Raw genomic sequence first — 20,310 nt, 5'->3', positions numbered from 1 at the left:
AAGTGTACACACGTGCGCATCGAACCTGTGCTACCGGCCCCCGGCTTGGGAGGGCACTTCAAACTTCTCAGTCAGCCAGCGTGGTGACGTCATCACGACTGTCGCGGCGCGTGCGCAGTAGAAGGGGGCCGGAACTGCGTGGGTGGCGCTTCTGCGCTGCCGCCCCGGGATTTTGTTTTGTCCCGGAGGACGCTGGCCTGGCGGCTTTGTGGCTCTTGCCGTTGGGTGGGCGGCATCTTGGGGCCCAGATGAGCCAGTGGCATCATGCCCGCGGCGGCTGGGGCCAGGGGCACGTGTTCTCTGGGCGTCGCTCAGCCAAGAAGAAGCGCGGAAACCACGTCCCGGAAAGGTAATCCGCCTTGGCCCCAGGGCGTGGCCCTCCTGCTCCGAGCTTCTGGGCCTGGGCTCCGTCCCTTATGGTCTCTACCTGCGCCGGGCCCCGCCGCGCGCCTGGCGCGTCCGCCCGAGCTGGGAGGCTCTGATGCTCCCGCTGCTCCGCCCGTAATATCCGATCGTCTGTGAGGTTCTGATTTCTTCCCGTTTTGTTAAAAGCGAGGCTCTGGCCATTGCTTTTCTGGTAAAATGCAGAGGGACGGCTTTTTAAAGATGGGCTGCCAGTGTTGGGGACACCCCTTCATTAGCAAATTGGAGTCTCCCTGAGTTCCTCGAGCTGTTCGTTTGGCGCAGCAAATATGACTAATAGGACGAGTTCGAGTGAGAAAACTCACCAGGACATCCGAGCTTTCCACCGTAAAAGTTGATCTCTTATTTTTTCCAGGAATTACAGAGGGCATGCTGTTGCTTCCTCACACGTCTCATTTGAGCTAACTTCTTCTGTAGAAATAATTTTGACACCTTACTCATGCGCGCAGCGAACTCTTTTCTTATTTCTTGAGACCTTCCTTTCCTCCCATCTCCTGCACCACGTCCCCTTCATTTTATTTCCTGGATATCATTAAACTGTCAACTACTCTATGTTAGAATTTGCCTGATCTGTTGCGGTTAGGTGCTAACTAGTGTACATATATCAACTCTTATTTCCTTCCAATCCATTTTCCACACAAGTCCTTTTAATAGACTAGTTCCAATGTTGCTCGTAAATATATACCAAAAGCATTCTCTTAAGAATACAAACTCTTTGCCATGGTCTTTAAGACTCTGCATATTCAAGACTCCTCTCTTGCTTCTGCAGCCCCACACTGTGTCATTTTTGTCCTCACTTTCTGTGCTTCAGCTATACCGAATTAACCTTAACTAACTCATCCTACAGATGTCAGCTCAAATAGGACTTTTCACTGTGACTCCTAACATTCCTAAGTGAAGCTCACAGTCCCTTTTCTATCAGGTTTTCTTTTAAAATATGAACTTGAAGTTCTCTGTTGATTGAATTTGATGGCATCAGTTGTATAAGGACTAAAACTGAAGTGAAAAGAATTAAATTATTTCAGTCAACAGGTATGTGTTAATGACGTCTTAGTATTCAGGGTTGGTCTAGGTTTTATCAGGGATAGAAGAGTACTGGCCAACCCTGGTTTTAGATCTGCCTTATTTGTTGAGACCTTTGTACTGTTGCCTTGTATCTAGGAAAGTATAAGTTGTTGCTAGGTGTTGAGTAAGTAGTGGAACAGCAGAATTCAAAGGGAAGAGGGGACCTACTGTGTGGGCTATGGTTTCCATTTACAAGGAGGCTTCATTCTATGCAGGGAGATAGGCTAACATAAAATTTGGCTAACAAATTGTATTAATAGGTGGAAAGACTACCTCCCAATTGGACAACGGATGCCTGGGACTCGTTTCATTGCTTTCAAAGTTCCTTTGAAAAAGGTGAGCAAAAGTTAATTTATATTTCACAAATCTGAATTCATGATGTCAAATACTGGTGCTTGGCCATGTCCCACTCCACTCCCCCCTTCTCTGTTGTTTTGTTTTGTTTTGTTTTTGTTTTTGTTTTTATTTTTCCAGTCATCTCTGTAGTCCGTGTGGGGCTTAAACTCATGACCCCAAGATCAAGAGTCCCATGCTTAGGGTTGCCTGGGTGGCTCAGTTAGTTAAGTGTCTGACTTGATCTCGGCATTAAAAAAAAAAAAAAAGTCACATGTTCTATCAACTGAGCCAGCTAGGCACCTCTTCATATCCCCCCCTTTTTTTTTAAATGAATTTTTTTTTTAAGATTTTATTTATTTATTCATGAGAGACACCGAGAGAAAGAGAGAGGCAGCGACACAGGGAGAGGGAGAAGCAGGCTCCATGCAGGGAGCCCGATGTGGGACTCGATCCTGGGTCTCCAGGATCACGCCCTGGGCTGAAGGCTGCGCTAAACCGCTGAGCCACCCAGGCTGCCCCATATTCACTTTTTAATAACAAATACTTTGTTATATCCCTTTTACTATTCTGAAATAAAATTCATAGATAAGTACTACTTCCATACTTAATTTTAGAGAAAAATCAATATAATGCTGAAACTATAATACAAACAATGAATAAAAGTAACTTGTAATAAGGTAATATGTATTAATTTCAATATGTAAATATTTGGGCATAACTATATTAGAAATAAAGTAGGCAGTTACTTGCACCATGAATATAAAAACTGCAGATGCAAATGGAGCCAGATGGGTTTTCCTGCCTTACTGGCAGGACTTTCTGTGATAGTGAACAGCTCTTAGTAGATTTTCAAATAAAACAAAGTACAGTCTTTACTTGATTGATAATGTGATTACTGCCTTGGAAAATTCAACAAACTTTAAAACTATACAAAAAAACTTTCGAGTTTATTTGTGGAGTTGGTTTGAAGGCTTAGATAATTAAGAGTTTTTCACCCGTGTGAGTGTTGAATAGGATATTCAAAAATCATTAGGCTTCTCTGTGTGGCCTCCGTAGGAGGACACACCATGAGGCACCATTGGCCGTGCAGGCTGGTGACAGGAGTGACTGTGGCCCAGTTGCTGGGCTCTTCAAGGTGCAACAGAACCTATGAGGTGAAGATGAGTCAACATCGTTCTGATGTTTTCCAAAAACATCTTCAAGGATGGCTGTGATAAAACCACGAGGAACACAATTGCATGTAATGAGCATTTAGGTAGCTGCAGGTGAATGTTCAAGTCTATAATTAAGGTGGTTAAAAATTCTTAATTGCCTCAAAGGCTTGCAATTGGAATGAAAAATGAAGAATTGGTCAAGAAGACATGAAATGAAGCAGATGATGAAAATGTGAGACACAATAGTAGGACTGTTAGGCATTTGGCAAGATTTTAAGCATCCATGACCTCCATTCACTAAATGCTAATAAGACCCCTTCACTCCCATCATCATAACCAAAAAACACCCAAAAATCCAAACCTAAAGACTCAGTGCCCTGGATTAGTAAGTCAGGATTTCAGCTTGGAAATTCTAAAAATTGTGTTTTTGTTTGAACTAAGAAAGGAATAGGTGGGGAAAGCATTTGGCCAATATAAAAAAAAAAAAAAAAAGTGAGAAAAGGGACACCTGGCTGGCTCAGTGGTTGAGTATCTGCTTTCATCTCAGGGCGTGATCCCAGAGTCCTGGGATCGAGTCCTGCATTGGGCTCCCTGTGGAGAGCCTGCTTCGCCCCCTGCCTATATCTCTGCCTCTCTCTCTCTGTCTTTCATGAATAAATAAAGAAAATCTTAAAAAAAAAAAAAGAAAAAGACTCATATCTCATTAAACTGCCCAGCATAGAATGGATTGGTATCTCGAGAAGCACACTTTGGGTGTATTGGGAATTTATTTGTTAACTCCTAGGTCAGAGTTCCTTTTTCATCTCTTACGTCAGTTCTTCTGCATCTCTGGATTTAAAAACTCATCTTTTTATAAAGGTAACTATATGGTTCTTATTCACATCCATCAACATCAAACATGGTGGTGTTGAATAAGTAGAATAGTGTTGAATAGTGTTTGGCCTATAATAAATATTAACAGATATTTGTGGAATGGACACCCCATTTGCGGTTACTGTGAGTTATCTTCTGTATTTCTTTTCTCTGTAAGATTGTCCTAATTCCCTAACTCCCTATTTCTGGCCTCTGAAAGTGGATTCCTGAGGTTCCACCAGGGTCCCTGCTTAGCCTCTTGCCTAAAAGTACATCAGCAAGATTGAAAAATAGGAAGACTCTTTAGTTTTCCTTCCTCCACACAGCCACAAATCTTTCCTGTATGATGCCGTGATAAAAAGCCTCCTCCTAGCTCTATATACTTGGGTTATCTGTACTTACCATTGGCATTATTTAGGCACTGTAAAGGGGACTACAGAGCTGCATAACCACCCCAGTGCAGTTCCTATTCATGCTTAGAGTTAACATGTGACATTGACTTCCTGTGTGTTTTATGGATGTCACCCAAAGAAAAGCAGCCCCAGTACTTGACAGTCACTTCTCATGCACATTGGAATATAAAATAGCATATGTTAAGTGTCACATAAGTGCTATGGCAAGAAATACCTAGGAATTCAAAGGAGGGGGAAATGATAACAGACAGGAAGGCTTCCTAAAGGGTTTGTGACTTGAATTAGTTATTTAAAGTTGTTCACATGGCTAGAGATGATATTTGATCCATCAGCTCCAAGTCTGCAAGAAGCTTACTAGAGAGATTGTATACCTTGTAATTCATTTACTCCTCAAAGCTCTCATATGTGGAAGACTCAACATCATCAATCTCTTATATCTTCCTAAGTTAATATATTACAAATATAACATCATCTCAAATAGACTGATTCTAGAATTCATAGAGAAAAATAAACCTAAATAGCCAGGAAAATTCTGAAAAAGAAGAATAAAGGTGGAGGGGGATCACGTAGCCCTGCCAGATACTAAGCCTATATTAAAAGTGTTGCTAGAGCACAGGAGATTTTTAGGGCAATGAAACTATTCTGTATAATACCATAAGAGTAAATATGTATCATTATACATTGGTCAAAACCCATAGAATGTACAATACAAAGTGATTTGTAACATAAACTGTGGACTTTGAAAATGATGTATCAGTGCTGGTTCATTGATTCTAACAAATGGACCACAGTGGTGTGGAATGTTGATGGAGGAAAATGAGGGGGATGGGGTAAAAAGAGAGGGTATAAGGGGAAACCCTCCTTTCTGTTCGGTTTTGTTTTGAACCTAGAACTGCTCTAAAAACTAGTCTATTAATTTTTTTTTAAAGTGTGTTGCTGGCATTTGAATAACCTAACAGATCAATGAGTGGAGTATATAAAGAAGCCAAATATGTAAAAGAATGTTTAGCAATAAAAGCCACCCTTCATATATATATGTATTTAAGAAGTATTTAGAAGTACCTATTTATAGGCGTCCCGCGTGGAGCTGGAGATACAGTGGTAGACAGGACTGATACGGTCTCTGCATTCTGGGACTTAGAGTCTGGTTAGGAGATGAACATCACACAAACATAGAAATAAATGCATAGAAGTGAGCTTATTTTCTTCCTTCTCATCTCTAGAAGAAAGGATTGTAACATAACTTGTAAATTCCCAGCAGAGGGGAAACTTTCCTTTGAATCTGCTTGTGTGTTGGCATCACAAGGCTTGAATAAATGGCTTTTAAGCACACACTTGCTCTTATTTCATTCTCTCTAACAGAGTTTTGAAAAGAATCTTGCTCCAGAAGAACGTTTTTCACCGTTGGATCTTTTTAACAAAATCCAAAACCAGAATGAAGAACTTGGACTGATTATTGATTTAACTTATACTCACCGCTATTATAAACCAGAGGTAATTGGAACCCTTCACTGAAAAGAACCTACTTACTGATACTATAATAATGTGTAGTATCAGTAGTTATCATCATATGCTAAGGCTTTTTTCCATGGGTAATAGTTCAAAAAGGGAACTTAGTGGTTTCCTTAAGTACCTATTTCTTTTTTTTTTTAAGTACCTATTTTTAATTAGCATGTTAAAATGAGGTTAAAGAATGAATTAAAATGTAATATTGGGCAGTCAGCTCTGTATGTGCTAAAGAAATTCTGTAAGCTTCCATGTTCCGTATTTTGAAAATAAACTTTCAGTAAGAATAGTAGCAGCCTAAAAGGAACGAAATGAATATCCATTATGTCTTTAGCACTTATTTTAAGCAGTTGCCTGAGCATGTGAGCATCATGGTAAAAGACAGCTGTTCTTTAAACCTAATGCTTTTCTTTTCTTTTTTTTTTAAATCTAGGATATTTTATTTTTTTTATTTAAGATTTTTTATTTATTTATGAGAATGCACAGAGAGGAGAGAGAGAGAGGCAGAGACGCAGGCAGAGGGAGAAGCAGGCTCCATGCACCGGGAGCCCGATGTGGGATTCGATCCCGGGTCTCCAGGATCGCGCCCTGGGCCAAAGGCAGGCGCCAAACCACTGCGCCACCCAGGGATCCCAACCTAATGCTTTTCTTTTCCCAATATATAATCTGTTGGCCCATGTGGCCTCTCGGTGGGAGGGAATTATCCTTCTGGCCAATTTCGTTTTCTTGGACAACAAATAATACCTAATGTTTATTAACATTTGTAAAGCAGTTTGCTATTTAAAAACTACTTTTCCCTGCATTAACTTAATTAAGACAACAGTCCTTTACTGATGAAGTACTAGTAGTACTGCTATCTCCTGCTGAGTGCTTACTCTGCGCTAGACTCAGAGGATAGAGATTACAGTTGCAAATTTTATAGATGATAAAACTAAGTCTCAAAAAGAGAATTGACACTTGAACTCAGTTATTCCTCTTGTTTTAGTTTATTGTGGTCAAATGTACATAAATAATTATCTTAACCATTTGTAAGTGTACAGTTCTGTGGCATTAAATAACGTCCACATTGATTGTCTGTTGCATGACCATTATCGTCTATAACCGAAACTTTTTCATCATTCTAAACAAAAACAACATTCATTAAACAAATAATCTTACTTCCTCTCCCTGCCACGGTAGCCTCTATGCCAGTTTCTATCTCTGTGAATTTGACTGTTCTAGGTACTTCATTTAAGTGGAATCATAGAATATTTGTCCTTCTGTGTTGGACTTACTTCACTAACTAATGTTTTCAGGATTCATCTATGTAACAAAATGTCATTCCTTTTTATGCCTGAGTAATATTCCATTGTGTGTATATTCCATATTTTGTTTATCCATTCACCTTTGATGGACACTTGAGTTGTTTCCACCTTTTGGCTACTGTGAACAATGCTGCTCTGAACATTGGTGTACCAATATTGGGTCAGATCCCTGCTTTTAGCTCTTATAGATGTATAGGTAGGGGTGGAGTTATTGGGTCATATGGTAGTTCTATGTTTAGAAACCTTTGAGAAACCATCAAACAATTATCACAAATTTTAAATATACACAGAGGTAGACATAATACTGTGGGTAATCATTGTATATCCATGAACTTATCCAACTTTAATCTTTATTAATTGACAGCTCTTGTGTTTCATCTCTATACTTACTGGCTTCACCCCATTCCATATTTTTTTTTTCCTTTTTTTTTCCATATTATTTTGAAGCATATCCCATATATCATATAATTTCGCCTGTACTTTCTTGGTATATATATTTAAAATACAGGACTTTTATTTTTTACTATAATTATATAACATTAAATATCCAGTCAGTGGTCAAATTTCAATTGTCTTCTAAATGTGTTAGAAAATGTTTTTTAAGAGTTGAATTAAATCCAGATACGATCCACACTTTGCCATTGATTATTAGGTCTCTGAATTCTTTCCTTACAAATGAAATAATAACACATTTTCATGGTTTTGCCTTATAGGACTTACCAGAAACTATTCCTCACTTAAAAATTTATACAATTGGGCATCAGGTGCCTGATGATGACACTATTTTTAAATTCAAATGTGCTGTTAATGAGTTTTTAAAAGAAAATACAGACAATGGTGAGTTTATTGTTGTTTTCTTTCCTCTTACCTGAACTTCGGTGTGCATTTTGAATGGGGTTGGGATTTTTAGTATTTTTAATAGTTTTAGCAATTAGGCCTATTGTGTTTGATAATATTAAGGTAGAAATGTCAGATGGTGCAGATAGAGTAAGGTGTTTTTCCTTTTATGGTCACAAACAATTTAGTTTAAAAAGTGGTTTTAATGAGAAGTATGAACTAGCCTCCTCATCTATTTTTATTTATTTTTAAAGATTTTTATTTATTTATTCATGAGAAACACAGACAAAGAGAAGCAGAGACATAGGCAGAGGGAGAAGCAGGTTCCATGCAGTGAACCTGATGTGGGACTCGATCCCGGGACTACAGGATCATGCCCTGAGCTGAAGGCAGATGCTCAACCAGCAGGCTATCCAGGCGTCCCATCCTCATATCTTTTTTAATATATTTGGGAAATATATAATAAAAACTTTTTTTGTCTTATTTATTGATTCAGAGGTGAGAGGTAGGGGAAAAGGTTAAGGATGTCAGGGTTTTGGGTCAAAGGATATGGAAAGCATGGCTTGTGTGACCCTCTGCTGAGAAAACAAGAAAAAAAGATCTCAAGGTCTTAGCATATATAAAAGAGACAATAAAAGGAAAAGGTTTGGAGACAGAGCCCTAGAAGCAGAGCAAACCAAGGTGCACCAGTGGAGTGGCCTCCTCATCATGTGCATTTAAGATATTCCTGCTGTTTTCCATTTTGGATACAAATGCAGAAGGACACTACCACCTGTCATTCAGACATAAAGGACTTTTTAAAGGACTTTAAAAAGCTCTCATTTCTTGTTCCTGCTTTAAGATCTACCACTCTGTGGGAAATAGATCTTACTAAGCTATTAGCTTCTGAATTTTAAGAATCCACTTACCTATTTCTGGCATCTGGCTATCAGAAAGAATCTGGTATTTGCTATATTTTAAGATTAAGGAATCTTTTGTCTTTGGAAAGCCACTGACCTACAGAACCAAATGTTCATTTTGTTCTCTTTCTAAATTTAGCTTGAGGAGTGTATACTGTGTTAAATAGAGAGCATATATTCCATATACACACAAACAGGGACTAGAGGAGAAAAAATAGAGATGGAGGTGGGAAGATAGGGGATGGGAGGTGAGAGAGAAAAAGACAGGAATTTTAAGATAAATTTTCAAACTATAACATGGTTGCCTAATGCAGACACTAGCTCTTAAATATCTTAAGCCCTGTTCCCTGATCTTCCCTCTACTTTAACTTTAAAACTTAAGAGGCTTGGCCTCGCTTCTGACAAACACGTCATCCATGGACAGGGTAAATTATTTGATTTGTATTAATTTGTCTCAGAAACGTTACCTCGTAAGATATTAGGGTGCAGCTGCCAGCCTTCTCACTGCTTCCAGGCTCCTCTGTGTGCAGCTGCCCTACAGTATTCCATCTGTTCTGTGAGGGCTAGAAGATTCATATGAGTGCACATGAGGAGGTCTGTAAATCTTGTTTGTTCCCATGTTCTACCGTATTGAACTCTCCTGGTAGTCCTGGGACCTTGCTTATGATACACTTTGGCTTCCTCTGCTCTAAGCCCCTCCCACAGATTCCAGGCTCCCTGATGAAGAGGGTGATGCTCTATGTCCACTCCTTAGAACTGCTAGAAACTCAGAAAATACGTTGATTCAATAAATGCTGAGAGGCTTTTGGACTTGGTAGAGCTCGGGGATACAGGGTGAAAGCAGTCTCTATTCCTTAGAAACCTACAGTTACCCAGGAAGATAAATGTGTGCTAACTCTAAGATAGTGGCCTAATTAGAATAAAAGAACTAAGTGCAACAGGAACATGAAGGAGAGGTTGAGGGAAGCCTGCCTGGGGAGACAGCATTTGAGCTGGGCAGTGGGGAAGAGAATTTTGCCAGAATGAGAAAGAGAATGTCCGAGTTTCGGGAATAAGTACAAGAGGCACAGGGCTTGAACTTGTACCAGGGAGCAGAAGCCTCTGATGTGACTAGAGGGTAGTATGAAAGGGCATAGAATTCATATGTTCATTTTCAACAAGCATTTAAAGGTCACTTTTTAAGTTAAAGGCACTGTTCTAGGAAGCAGGAACAGAAGTAAGTTCTTGCCCTTTTATACTCTGCATCCTGGTGGAGGAGAGGGATGAATAAGTAACTATATGAAATGTCAGATGGTCGTACATGCTTTGGGGAGTAATAAAGAGGATTCAGAAGTGAGGGGACATATGGGGTAATCAGGGAAGGCCTCTCTATTAAGATGTCATTTGAGTAGAGCCTTAAAAGAAGTGATGAACCATTGGATATCTGCAGAGTTTGGGGGACAGAGTGTTCAAAGGAGAGGGAATAGTAGGTGCAAAGCCTGTGAGGCATGACTATGCTTGGCATGTTTGAGGAATAGTAAGGAGGCTAGTGTAGCCAGAGTGGAGAATTTATGTGAGATCAGAGCAGTAGAAAATGGGATCTGAGAGGTTGGCAGGGGCAGGAGGTAGATCATGGAGGTCCCTGTAAATCCTAGTTTGAGTTGTTGTGGACATACAGTTCAGTTGGAGAAATTGATGATACCGTTTTTTTTTTTTTTTTTTTTTTTTTTAAATTTTTTTTTAAAATTTATTTATGATAGTCACAGAGAGAGAGAGAGGCAGAGACACAGGCAGAGGGAGAAGCAGGCTCCATGCACCGGGAGCCCGATGTGGGATTCGATCCCGGGTCTCCAGGATCGCACCCTGGGCCAAATGCAGGCGCCAAACCGCTGCGCCACCCAGGGATCCCGATGATACCGTTTATGAAGAGTTCTAAGTGCTGTGCTAATAGTTTGGGCTCTATTCTATGCTAAATGAAGATTTTTAAGGGAGCAACCCTGCGAGTGCTTTCCTACCAGACACCATCTAGTTACAGACATACATTTTGCAAAGATCAACTACATGTGATTGTTTTTAATTTCTCACATAATTTTTTTAAAGGATGGATTAAGAAATAACTATGGCACAGTTGGAAAAATTTTAAACTTCATTCTAGTCTTTGTTCTGTTGGCCTGCTGTGCAGCTTGGGCTTACATCTCCAATTCTCACTTTTTCATCATAAAATATGAATAGCACTGCTTACCTGAGTGCTTCACGTTCACATAGACTATGGTTTGTGTAGGGAGCACCAAGTGAGAGAAGGAATGGAAGTGCTGAGGGAACTCATGAGTCCCATAGAAACTGTTCTCTTTCATATTCAGTATCCAAAGTAAAGGCATTCAATTTGTTTTACTCAAAAACAAGTTTCATTCTTCAAGCCTGTTTTTCTTGGCTTCCATTTTCTATAAAACAGTTACCGATGGGCATTCTGTATGAAGAAGCTGGGTTTGTCTCAGTGGCATTTTAGCTGTTAGTAACTGACCAGGCTTTCTCCAGTTTACACAATTGCATCTAATAGGGGCTATGCAGAATTTCTCAGAGGTGGTGAATTTCGACTTTATGTTAGATAATTCTTTATATAGTATGTTTCTTTCTTTTTTTTTTTTTTTTAAGATTTTATTTATTTACTCATGAGAGACACAGAGAGAGGCAGAGACACAGGCAGAAGGAAAAGCAGGCTCCATGCAGGGAGCCCGACGTGGGACTCAATCCCGGGTCTCCAGGATCATGCCCTGGGCTGAAGGCGGCGCTAAACTGCTGAGCCACCCAGGCTGCCCCGTATAGTATGTCTCGAAAATATGCACTCCTCACTAGTTATTCCTTTTCAGGGTAGTGGTAGTGTTTGTGGCAACTAATAAATGGTACTCTGAGGAAAATTGTAGAATTTGTTTTTGGCATATCTGCTTCACTTATTTAACTCCGTTTCTTGTTTTTTAGACAAACTTATTGGTGTTCATTGTACCCATGGTTTAAACAGGACTGGCTATCTCATCTGCAGGTGAGTTACCAACCCCAAGAGAAAGATAATGTTTAAGTTGTTTTGTTTACAATAGTAGTGTAACCTAGTTGCAAAAAATGGAGTCAGTATTGAAATGTATGAAATAGAAAGCAGTCCCCACCCTAAGATTACCACCATAATAATTTATTTTTTTTTTTTTTTTTTTTTTTTTTTTTTTTTATTGGTGTTCAATTTACTAACATACAGAATAACACCCAGTGCCCGTCACCCATTCACTCCCACCCCCCGCCCTCCTCCCCTTCTACCACCCCTAGTTCGTTTCCCAGAGTTAGCAGTCTTTACGTTCTGTCTCCCTTTCTGATATTTCCCACACATTTCTTCTCCCTTCCCTTATTTTCCCTTTCACTATTATTTATATTCCCCAAATGAATGAGAACATATAATGTTTGTCCTTCTCCGACTGACTTACTTCACTCAGCATAATACCCTCCAGTTCCATCCACGTTGAAGCAAATGTACCACCATAATAATTTAGTACGTATTTTTTCAGGCTTAAAAAAGCAGACAGATATAATGATGTGTTATTTAGACATCCTGTTTTATAATTTAATATATGGTGGACATCTTCCTGTGAAAGTATTTGGAAACCTCATTCTTTTTTAGAAACTGTATTGTTCCTCTGTTTCCTGATAAACATAAAAGTCAGAAGTTTTTAATATTATAAAACATTGAATCAATTAACATTCCTGTTTGAACAAATTTGAATACATATGCTATTTTCTCAGAAAATTTCATTCAGAATGGATTTCTGAATCAAAGAATTGATGTCATTTTTTTGTGGACTTTGCTACACTGTACTGATTTATATTTGTTCATTCAGAAAATACTTGCCAAGAATCTGTTATGTGTAAGCACTGTGCTGGGTGCTAGCAGGAAGACTTCAGAGACTTAACTTGCCCTTTATGAACCCTAACAGTCTACAGAAAGAATAGATGTTCAAGAATCACACAAATGTGTGTAAAATTACAGCTCTGACAACTGCCAAGGAGAGAAGCATGGTACATGAGAGCATATTAAGAGGGAGGATTTGACATGGAGATTTCAGAGTGTTTCTCTGGGGATGTTTGGGCTGATACCTGAAGGATGATGAGGTATCTGTTAGACACTGGGGAGAGAATTCTGGGCATAAGGAACAGTAAAGACTGATAATAGGAAAAAACATAAACTCATTGGAGAAATGAGCCAGGGAGAGTGGGCTATGAGAAGTATGGTGTTAAAGTGGAGCTGAAAAGTTAGGGGGAGAAAATGTTGGAGAGGTGCAAGTGCCTGGCTGGCTGATCAGAAGAGCATGTGACTCTTGACCTCAGGGTCATGAGTTTGAGCCTCCTGTTGGGTGTATAGATTACTTTTTTTTTTTTTTTTTTTTTTGAGATTACTTAAAAAGGTTTAAAATGGATTTGGAGGAGCACCTGGCTATCTCAGTCAGAAGGGCATGTGACTCTTGATCTCAGGGTCTTGAGTTTGAGCCCAATGTTGTGCAGAGGGATTACTTAAAAAAAAAAACAAAAACAAAACGTTAAAAGTGGAGCTAGAAGTATGGCGAGGAGCTAGATCATGAGGGTCTGTGTTGAGACTTTATCTTAAGAGTAATTGAAAACCATTGAACTTTTTTTTAAGGGTGAGTTTGTAGAACAATCAAATTTGTATTTTCAAGCCATCATTTTGCTCCTAATTGGAGAATATACTGCAGGGGAGGAGAGAGTAGAAGCAAGGAGATAAATTAGGCTTTTGTAGAAATCAAGGCATGATGGTAACTCGGATCAAGGTGTGGTCATTTGGGTAGAAAGATATGAACATATTCTAGAGGTGCTTGTTGTTAGGACTTGGTGGTGGGTTGAAGATGAGGGTGAGGGAGAAATGGCTGGTGGTAGTGGTGACTCCTAAGCTTCTAGCCCATACAGTTGGTTAGATAGTGTTGTTTAGATTTGATGTTAATATTTTTCCCAATTTCTCTTTTGCTATTTGTTGGTTCCTGGTAAATATTCTGCCAAATTAAGTAAGTCTCCTGTTTCTAGTATAAAAACCACTTAGATCAAAAATGACTGTTATATTTTATCGGATACCTTTTTAATGTCTTCCAGTTTGGTCCTGTATTTTCTTCTCTTTAGTTTATTAACTAAATTGTTGTATTAAGGTAAATAATTGTATTAATAGATGTGCTTACAGTTGGGTCTTCGTTGCATCCTTGGAATAAAAGCCTATTTATGGTCATGGTATATCATTCTTTAATAATTGTTGGATTAGATGTGTTGATATTTTCCTAGGATTTTTTTTTTTTTCCCTAGGATTTTTTATACATATATTTGTAAGTAAAATTGGACCTTTTTTGAAAAAAACTTTATTTTTTTATTTTCATAATATGTGACATGAATTATGTTGTTTTGTTAGATATTTGATTGATGTACAAGGCATGAGGCCAGATGATGCAATTGAATGTAAGTATGAGGGTTGTCACTCTTTTTTCCTTTTTATAAAAGTTGAAGGTGGAAATGTAGATGAGTTTCTCAAATTTTGGAGAAAAAAAATGTTTGTAATTCATTTGTTCTGACATAATACAATTTTGCCAAAAGTTTATAAAGGGATGTATTTGGAAAAAGTAAGGTGTAAGGAAGGGTCTGAATAATTAGTGGATTTCAGCTTTGATCTGCTTTCTCTGGCAAAGATTTGCTTTTTGTACAGTGATTTCTAACAGTTCACCCACTCTTCAGTATTCAATAGGTGCCGTGGACATTGCTTAGAAAGACAAAACTACATTGAAGACCTTCAGAAAGGTCCCATCAGAAGGTAAGTTGCATTTTATATGTGAGATATGTGGTTAGGGAGATCTGTTTTTAGATCCTTTAAGTTGTACCCATCCATTTTACTTGTAGCTTACTTACTTGGTCGGGAAACCTAAACAAATGAGGCGGGGAGGATAGAATTATTATTTTCATGGGCCAAAATATTGTTACTAAATTGGCTACAGAATTTGGAAACCAGTAATAAACTGTGTGGAAATGTTCTCTTTGAGGAATTGGGATTCCAGTATATCCAGATCAAGTGGTTTTGAAGATACAACACATATGATGGAACCAGTCCACACCACTATTAAATCTGTTAACCAAGGACATTGGTATAACCTACATCAGACCCAAGGTTACCCAGTACCTTCTCGGCATTTCCACAGCCAGACCCAAGATTTGCAGCAGTCAGTAAGGTATCTCTGCTGTCCCCTTTTCTAGAATTGAAATAGAAATTTATATCATAAGTGATATAAATCTCATGTGGCAAACACATGAGAATGGTGAGAATTGATGTTTTCTAGCTCATCAGTGTCAACCAGGAGGTATCAGTTGCTCCTATTTTGCATTTAGAGCTGGAGAATCAAGTAGAGGATGGGGAATATGTGACTTTTCAGAGGCATTTGGGAAAAGGACTTAGAAAATTTCATTGACTCTAAACCTAGTTTAAGCCAACAATTTGATGTGATTACTACAAAGGATCATCACACAAAGGATGTGTTCTTAGGCTACATTAGTAGTGGTAAAGTTTTCAGATTAAGGAGGGTTGTTATTTAAAGAGTAAATATAAATTATAGAGAAAGTAGTACAAATCCAGTATGATACATTAAATTTACTGATCTTTTTGGAACAATTAAACTTCAATCTTAATTTTCCAAATTTGTTGTGTGTATAGTTATTACTAGGACTTCTACACTTTATAGCTAATTTATATATGTAATTATTTATAAAGTGAAAGCAGCTTTCTGTTTTTAAAAATGAATACCTTGTTCTGTCTCATGACAACTCTACCAGACTTGGGGAGAAAGTATTTGATTAGAAAAGCGTGGGCATTGATCTCTGTAGGGAAAGATGGAATGGTTCTCGGGAAGCTACCATGTGCCAAGGTGTCATGGTAGGTTATTTAAATACGTTATCTCAGTTTACCTTGAAAACAACCCGTGAAGATGGAAGGTATTACTTTCACTTTATAAAGTACTGAGAAATCCAAAGATGAAGCAATTTATCTGCTAAGGTTATACAAGTAGAAAGCAGGAGAACCAGAGTGTCTGTGTATTATTTTATAAAGCTTATTATGTATTTTATTAAAACTAATAATAATTCATTACTTCTTGTTTTCTTTAAGAAAATTTTCACAGAATCAGAATGTTTACCAGAGAGGCCATATCCCTCCTCCTGGTCCCGCTGGAGAGGACTATTCACAAAGGAGGTACTCTTGGAACGTAAAGCCAAATGCCAGTCAAGGAGCCCAGAATGCAATGTGGTATCCTGGCAGTTATTACAGACTGTCCTATCCAACCTATTGTGGGTGGACCGAATGACACAAACCTGTCCTGGAAATCTTCCTGTAGGCAGAGCAGGACTGAAGACAGCTGGAGTGACTTCGTATAAGATCAGGCCAAATGAGGTTTATAATCTATTTTATTGCTCCCTTATGTGTTCATGTTTAAAGAAAAATGACATTGATACTTACCTCTTCGCTGATAAATTTACAGTATTTGCAACAGTAAGGAAATAATCTGTCATCCAGTCTTAAATTTTTTTAAGGAAGCTGGTATTGTAGAACTGATAATATAATAAAGATTTTCCCATGTAAATTATTTTTTAAAAATTCTGTTTTCCTTATCTATGTATTTCTTTCTGACTAGATATGTGATAGGAGGAGTGTATGTATGGAAATTTCTGGCGTTTTTGTCATGTTCTATTATTGACCCAGTCACTAAGGCTATCTTTTTCTCTCCTGACTGTTCAAGATTTCTATTAAAATCTATCTAAGAGGGATCCCTGGGTGGCGCAGTGGTTTGGCGCCTGCCTTTGGCCCAGGGCGCGATCCTGGAGACCTGGGATCAAATCCCACGTCGGGCTCCCGGTGTATGGAGCCTGCTTCTCCCTCTGCCTATGTCTCTGTCTCTCTCTCTCTGTGTGACTATCATAAATAAATTAAAATCTTAAAAAAAAAAAAAATCTATCTAAGAGACAATCTCCTTAAAATCTAATCACTATTTGAAATTAGTAATTGTATTTTTGTGATTAGACGTTTCTTTCTTTGGCAGTCTCTTGTGGGATCTATCTGCTTTCACTGAATTATCAGATATGCCGTCTGACACAGGAATGGATAAACATTTAGTAATTGATTGTCAGTTGGGCAAGAGAAACTGATCGATAAACCAAAATGCTGCTTAATTTACCTGGCAGGGTAATTGTTATCAATTGGGTAGAACTATTCAGAAAACTTGAAAACTTTTATAGACTACAAAAGTTCTTTAATGAACGGAGTAGGATACAACATTTAAAACCTGGGATATCTGGAAGACTTGTGGACAAGCATGGCTCTTTGTTTTATTGCTTCTCTGTTGAACATAACCTGCTTGGGATCTTTTTCCACTTGCCTCACAGTAGAAGGGTGCCTTGATCTTGACTTCTCAGTTACCTTTTCTGTAGATATTTGATGAATACTCAGGCAACTTGGCTTCATTTTTTTTTTAAAGCCTCTGACTTTGAAGATTTGTATCCCAGAATGTCTCATACCGCATGCGCTAGGATTTTCTTTATCCTTTTTTCCACATGAACATGTGGAACTGGACCCTAAGCAGGTGCTCTAGTTCAACCAGTCCCCTGGTCTGTGTCTAGTTAGCTCAGTCAGGTAGCTACCTTTTGTCTGAGGAATGGCTCGTGGTTTTCCTCTGCCTGCCTCATGTAACAGATACAGAAGTTCTTGCTGAAAGGCTGCTCTTGTGGAATTGTCCACCAGGATACACCGTGAAGGCTCTCACATGGACTAAAATTGGAGCCAGACAACTGGTGAGGCATAAAAGAACAAGCAGGGGCAGGCATGGGAATCCAGCTACTCTGATAGTTTTCGTTGGCAAGCAGATTCTAAGGAGGACATTGCCAGCAGAAGTGCCATCATTATAAGTACTGCTACCTTCAGAAAATGTGACCCCGTTGTCCCCTCTGTCCTTTTCCCATTTCAGTTGTCAACATGGTTTGTTAAAAAACTAGGCTCGTTAAAAACAACCAAGAAACTAGGCTCCTTTTGCTATCTCATATCTCATTTATTCTTCCCCACACTAGAGTTCTGGCTTCTGCTGCCACCATACCGTTAAAGTTCTGGCTAAAGAAACCAGTGACACTCACTCTTTTAAAGGCCTTCAGTAGCCTTTTTAACTTTAAAGTTTTCATTTTTATTTAAAGAACACATGAGTAGTTTAAAATTCAAATAGTTCTATTGAGAGTACAGTAGAAAAGAATAGGTCCCCCCCCCCCAATCCTACCCCTGGCTATCACTCTCCAAAGGCAAACACTATCTTTCTTTCTTTCCTTTCTTTCCTTTCCTTTCTTTCCTTTCTTTTCTTTCTTTTCTTTCTTTCTTTCATCATCTCTCTACTATCAGGGGGGAGGGGGAGGGAGAGAGGGAGAAAGGGCATCTTAAGCAGACTCCATGCCAAGCTCCAAGCCCTATGGTGGAGCTTGATCTCACAACTCGAAATCATGACCGACCTGAACCAAAATCAAGAGTTGGACATATGACTGAGCCACCCAGGTTCCCGTAATACTAAATATTTTTGCACTATCTTCTAGTATTTGTCTCCCATGTTTAAATACTATGTTTATTTTGCCATTCGATGATTTTTCCCATTTGTGATATTGCCAACACTGCTGTAACATTTCTCTTCATATGGTTAGGATAGACACAGATCCTTTTTTGTTTGAAATCTCTTCTGGAGCCCTCTAGGTTGCCTCCAGGTTGGGTGCTGTGTTAGTGTGCTAGGGCTGCCTTAAAGCACCAGACTGGGCAGTTTGAAAAAGAGAAATTTATGTTCTCTAGAGTTCTGGAGGCTAGACGTCTGAGCTCAAGGTGTCGGCTGGGTTGGTCTCTTCTGTGTTTATAGATGGCCATCTTCTCCCTTTGTCCTTATGTGGTCTTCCATCTGTGACTCTGTCCAGATTTCCTCTTACAAGGACACCAGTTATATTGGATTAGTGCCCACCCTTATGACCTTTAAACATATCACCTCTTTCAAGACCCTGTCTCCAGTTATAATCCCATTCTGAGGTCCTGGGGGTTAGGGTGACTTTAACATATGAATTTGTCTGGGGTAAGGGGTGGCACAGCTCGGCCCATGACAGGGACCTTAATTGTTCTCTATGCCTGGGGAGTAGCTGTTGCCCTGGGATTTCTCTTCACTGTTACCCTGGTCATTTCTTATATCCCTCGTCTGTTTCCTGGATCCCATAGCTGGCTGCTTTCATGGTATACTTCCCGGGTTGGTGGAGTATATCCTTCCTTAGCTTTCCAAGGTATAAATTTTTCAAGACTTTTGCATTTGTGAAATGGGTATACTTTATTCTTTAATTCCACTGATAATTTGCTAGGTTACAGACTTGTAGGTAGGTACTTTCAAATGCATTTATTCATTGTTTTCCACATTTTGTTGTTGCTCTTGAAACCCTGTGGTATTATGATTCTTGGGCTTTTGTTTGGGACCTGTAATTTTTCTCTCCAAAAAAGCTTTAGGATCTTCTTTATCTAAAATGTCTTGAAATTTCATGATATGTTTAAAAGTGTGTTTGTTGTTGTTGTTTTCTTAATTTGTAATGCTGTATACTTAGCCCTTTCATCCTGGCAAGTTGTGTATATCAGTCCTGAGAAATTTTGTTCTTTATATTTCAGGAACCTCTATTAGTTGAATATTGGATTTTTTAAAAGATTTTATTTATTTATTCATGAGAGAGAGAGAGAGAGAGAGAGAGAGAGAGAGAGAGAGGCAAAGACAGGCAGAGGGAGAAGCACGCTCCATGCCGGCAGCCCGATGTGGGACTTGATCCCGGGACTCCAGGACCACGCCCTGGGCCGAAGGCAGGTGCTAAACCGCTGAGCCACCCAGGGATCCCATTATTGGATATTTTTTTGAAATGTACTTTTAAGTTGATTATATATTTTTCTCTTATTTTCCATTTTTAACCATTTTGGCCTTTCTTTTTTTAAAATCAGGAGAACTTGGGACGCCTAGGTGGCTCAGCAGTTGAGTGTCTGCCTTTGGCTCAGGGCATGATCCCAGAGTCCTGGGATTGAGTCCCACATCGGGCTCCCTGCATGGAGCCTACTTCTCTCTCTGTGTCTCTGCCTCTCTCTTTCTCCATGTGTCTCATGAATAAATAAATACTTAAAAAAAAATAAAATCAGGAGAACGTCCCTTCAATATATTATTTTTTTCAAGTAATTTTTTTTTTTAAGATTTTATTTATTCATGAGAGAGAGAGAGAAGAGAGAGAGGCAGAGACACAGAGGAGAAGCCGGCCCCATGCAGGAAGCTTGATGTGGGACTTGATCCCGGGACTCCAGGATCATGCCCTGGGCCGAAGGCAGGTGCCAAACTGCTGAGCCACCCAGGGGTCCCCAACTTTTTTTTTTTAATGAATGTATTCTCTTTTTTCTCTCCAAAGGTACCAGTATTTTTAGGTTTCTTCTGTTTCCTGCATC

General features: G+C 39.1%; 1 protein-coding gene across 1 annotated transcript; it reads left to right on the top strand.

Annotated features, from left to right (window-relative positions):
* The first annotated feature begins 114 nt into the window (after positions 1-114).
* DUSP11 (dual specificity phosphatase 11) lies at positions 115-16,423 on the top strand. The gene is made up of 9 exons (XM_077842919.1): positions 115-349; positions 1,749-1,824; positions 5,606-5,737; positions 7,767-7,890; positions 11,745-11,805; positions 14,215-14,261; positions 14,535-14,610; positions 14,837-15,022; positions 15,952-16,423. The coding sequence occupies exons 1-9, from the start codon at positions 249-251 to the stop codon at positions 16,145-16,147; spliced, it is 999 nt and encodes a 332-aa protein (XP_077699045.1). The 5' UTR covers positions 115-248; the 3' UTR covers positions 16,148-16,423.
* The last annotated feature ends 3,887 nt before the right edge of the window (positions 16,424-20,310 follow it).

The sequence above is a fragment of the Canis aureus genome, chromosome 12 (assembly GCF_053574225.1).
Source record: "Canis aureus isolate CA01 chromosome 12, VMU_Caureus_v.1.0, whole genome shotgun sequence".
NCBI lineage: Eukaryota > Metazoa > Chordata > Mammalia > Carnivora > Canidae > Canis > Canis aureus.
The sequence above is the reverse complement of the archived record's forward strand: the minus strand, read 5'-3'. Positions and strand labels throughout refer to the sequence as shown.

What these genes read in the sequence shown, in the direction of transcription:
- DUSP11 (XM_077842919.1), top strand. Translation starts at nt 249, where the DNA reads ATGAGCCAGTGGCATCATGCCCGCGGCGGCTGGGGCCAGGGGCACGTG. An exon ending in ACCGCTATTATAAACCAGAG is followed by an intron (nt 5,738 to 7,766) that starts GTAATTGGAACC and finishes TTTGCCTTATAG; the next exon opens with GACTTACCAGAAACTATTCC. An exon ending in GATTTGCAGCAGTCAGTAAG is followed by an intron (nt 15,023 to 15,951) that starts GTATCTCTGCTG and finishes GTTTTCTTTAAG; the next exon opens with AAAATTTTCACAGAATCAGA.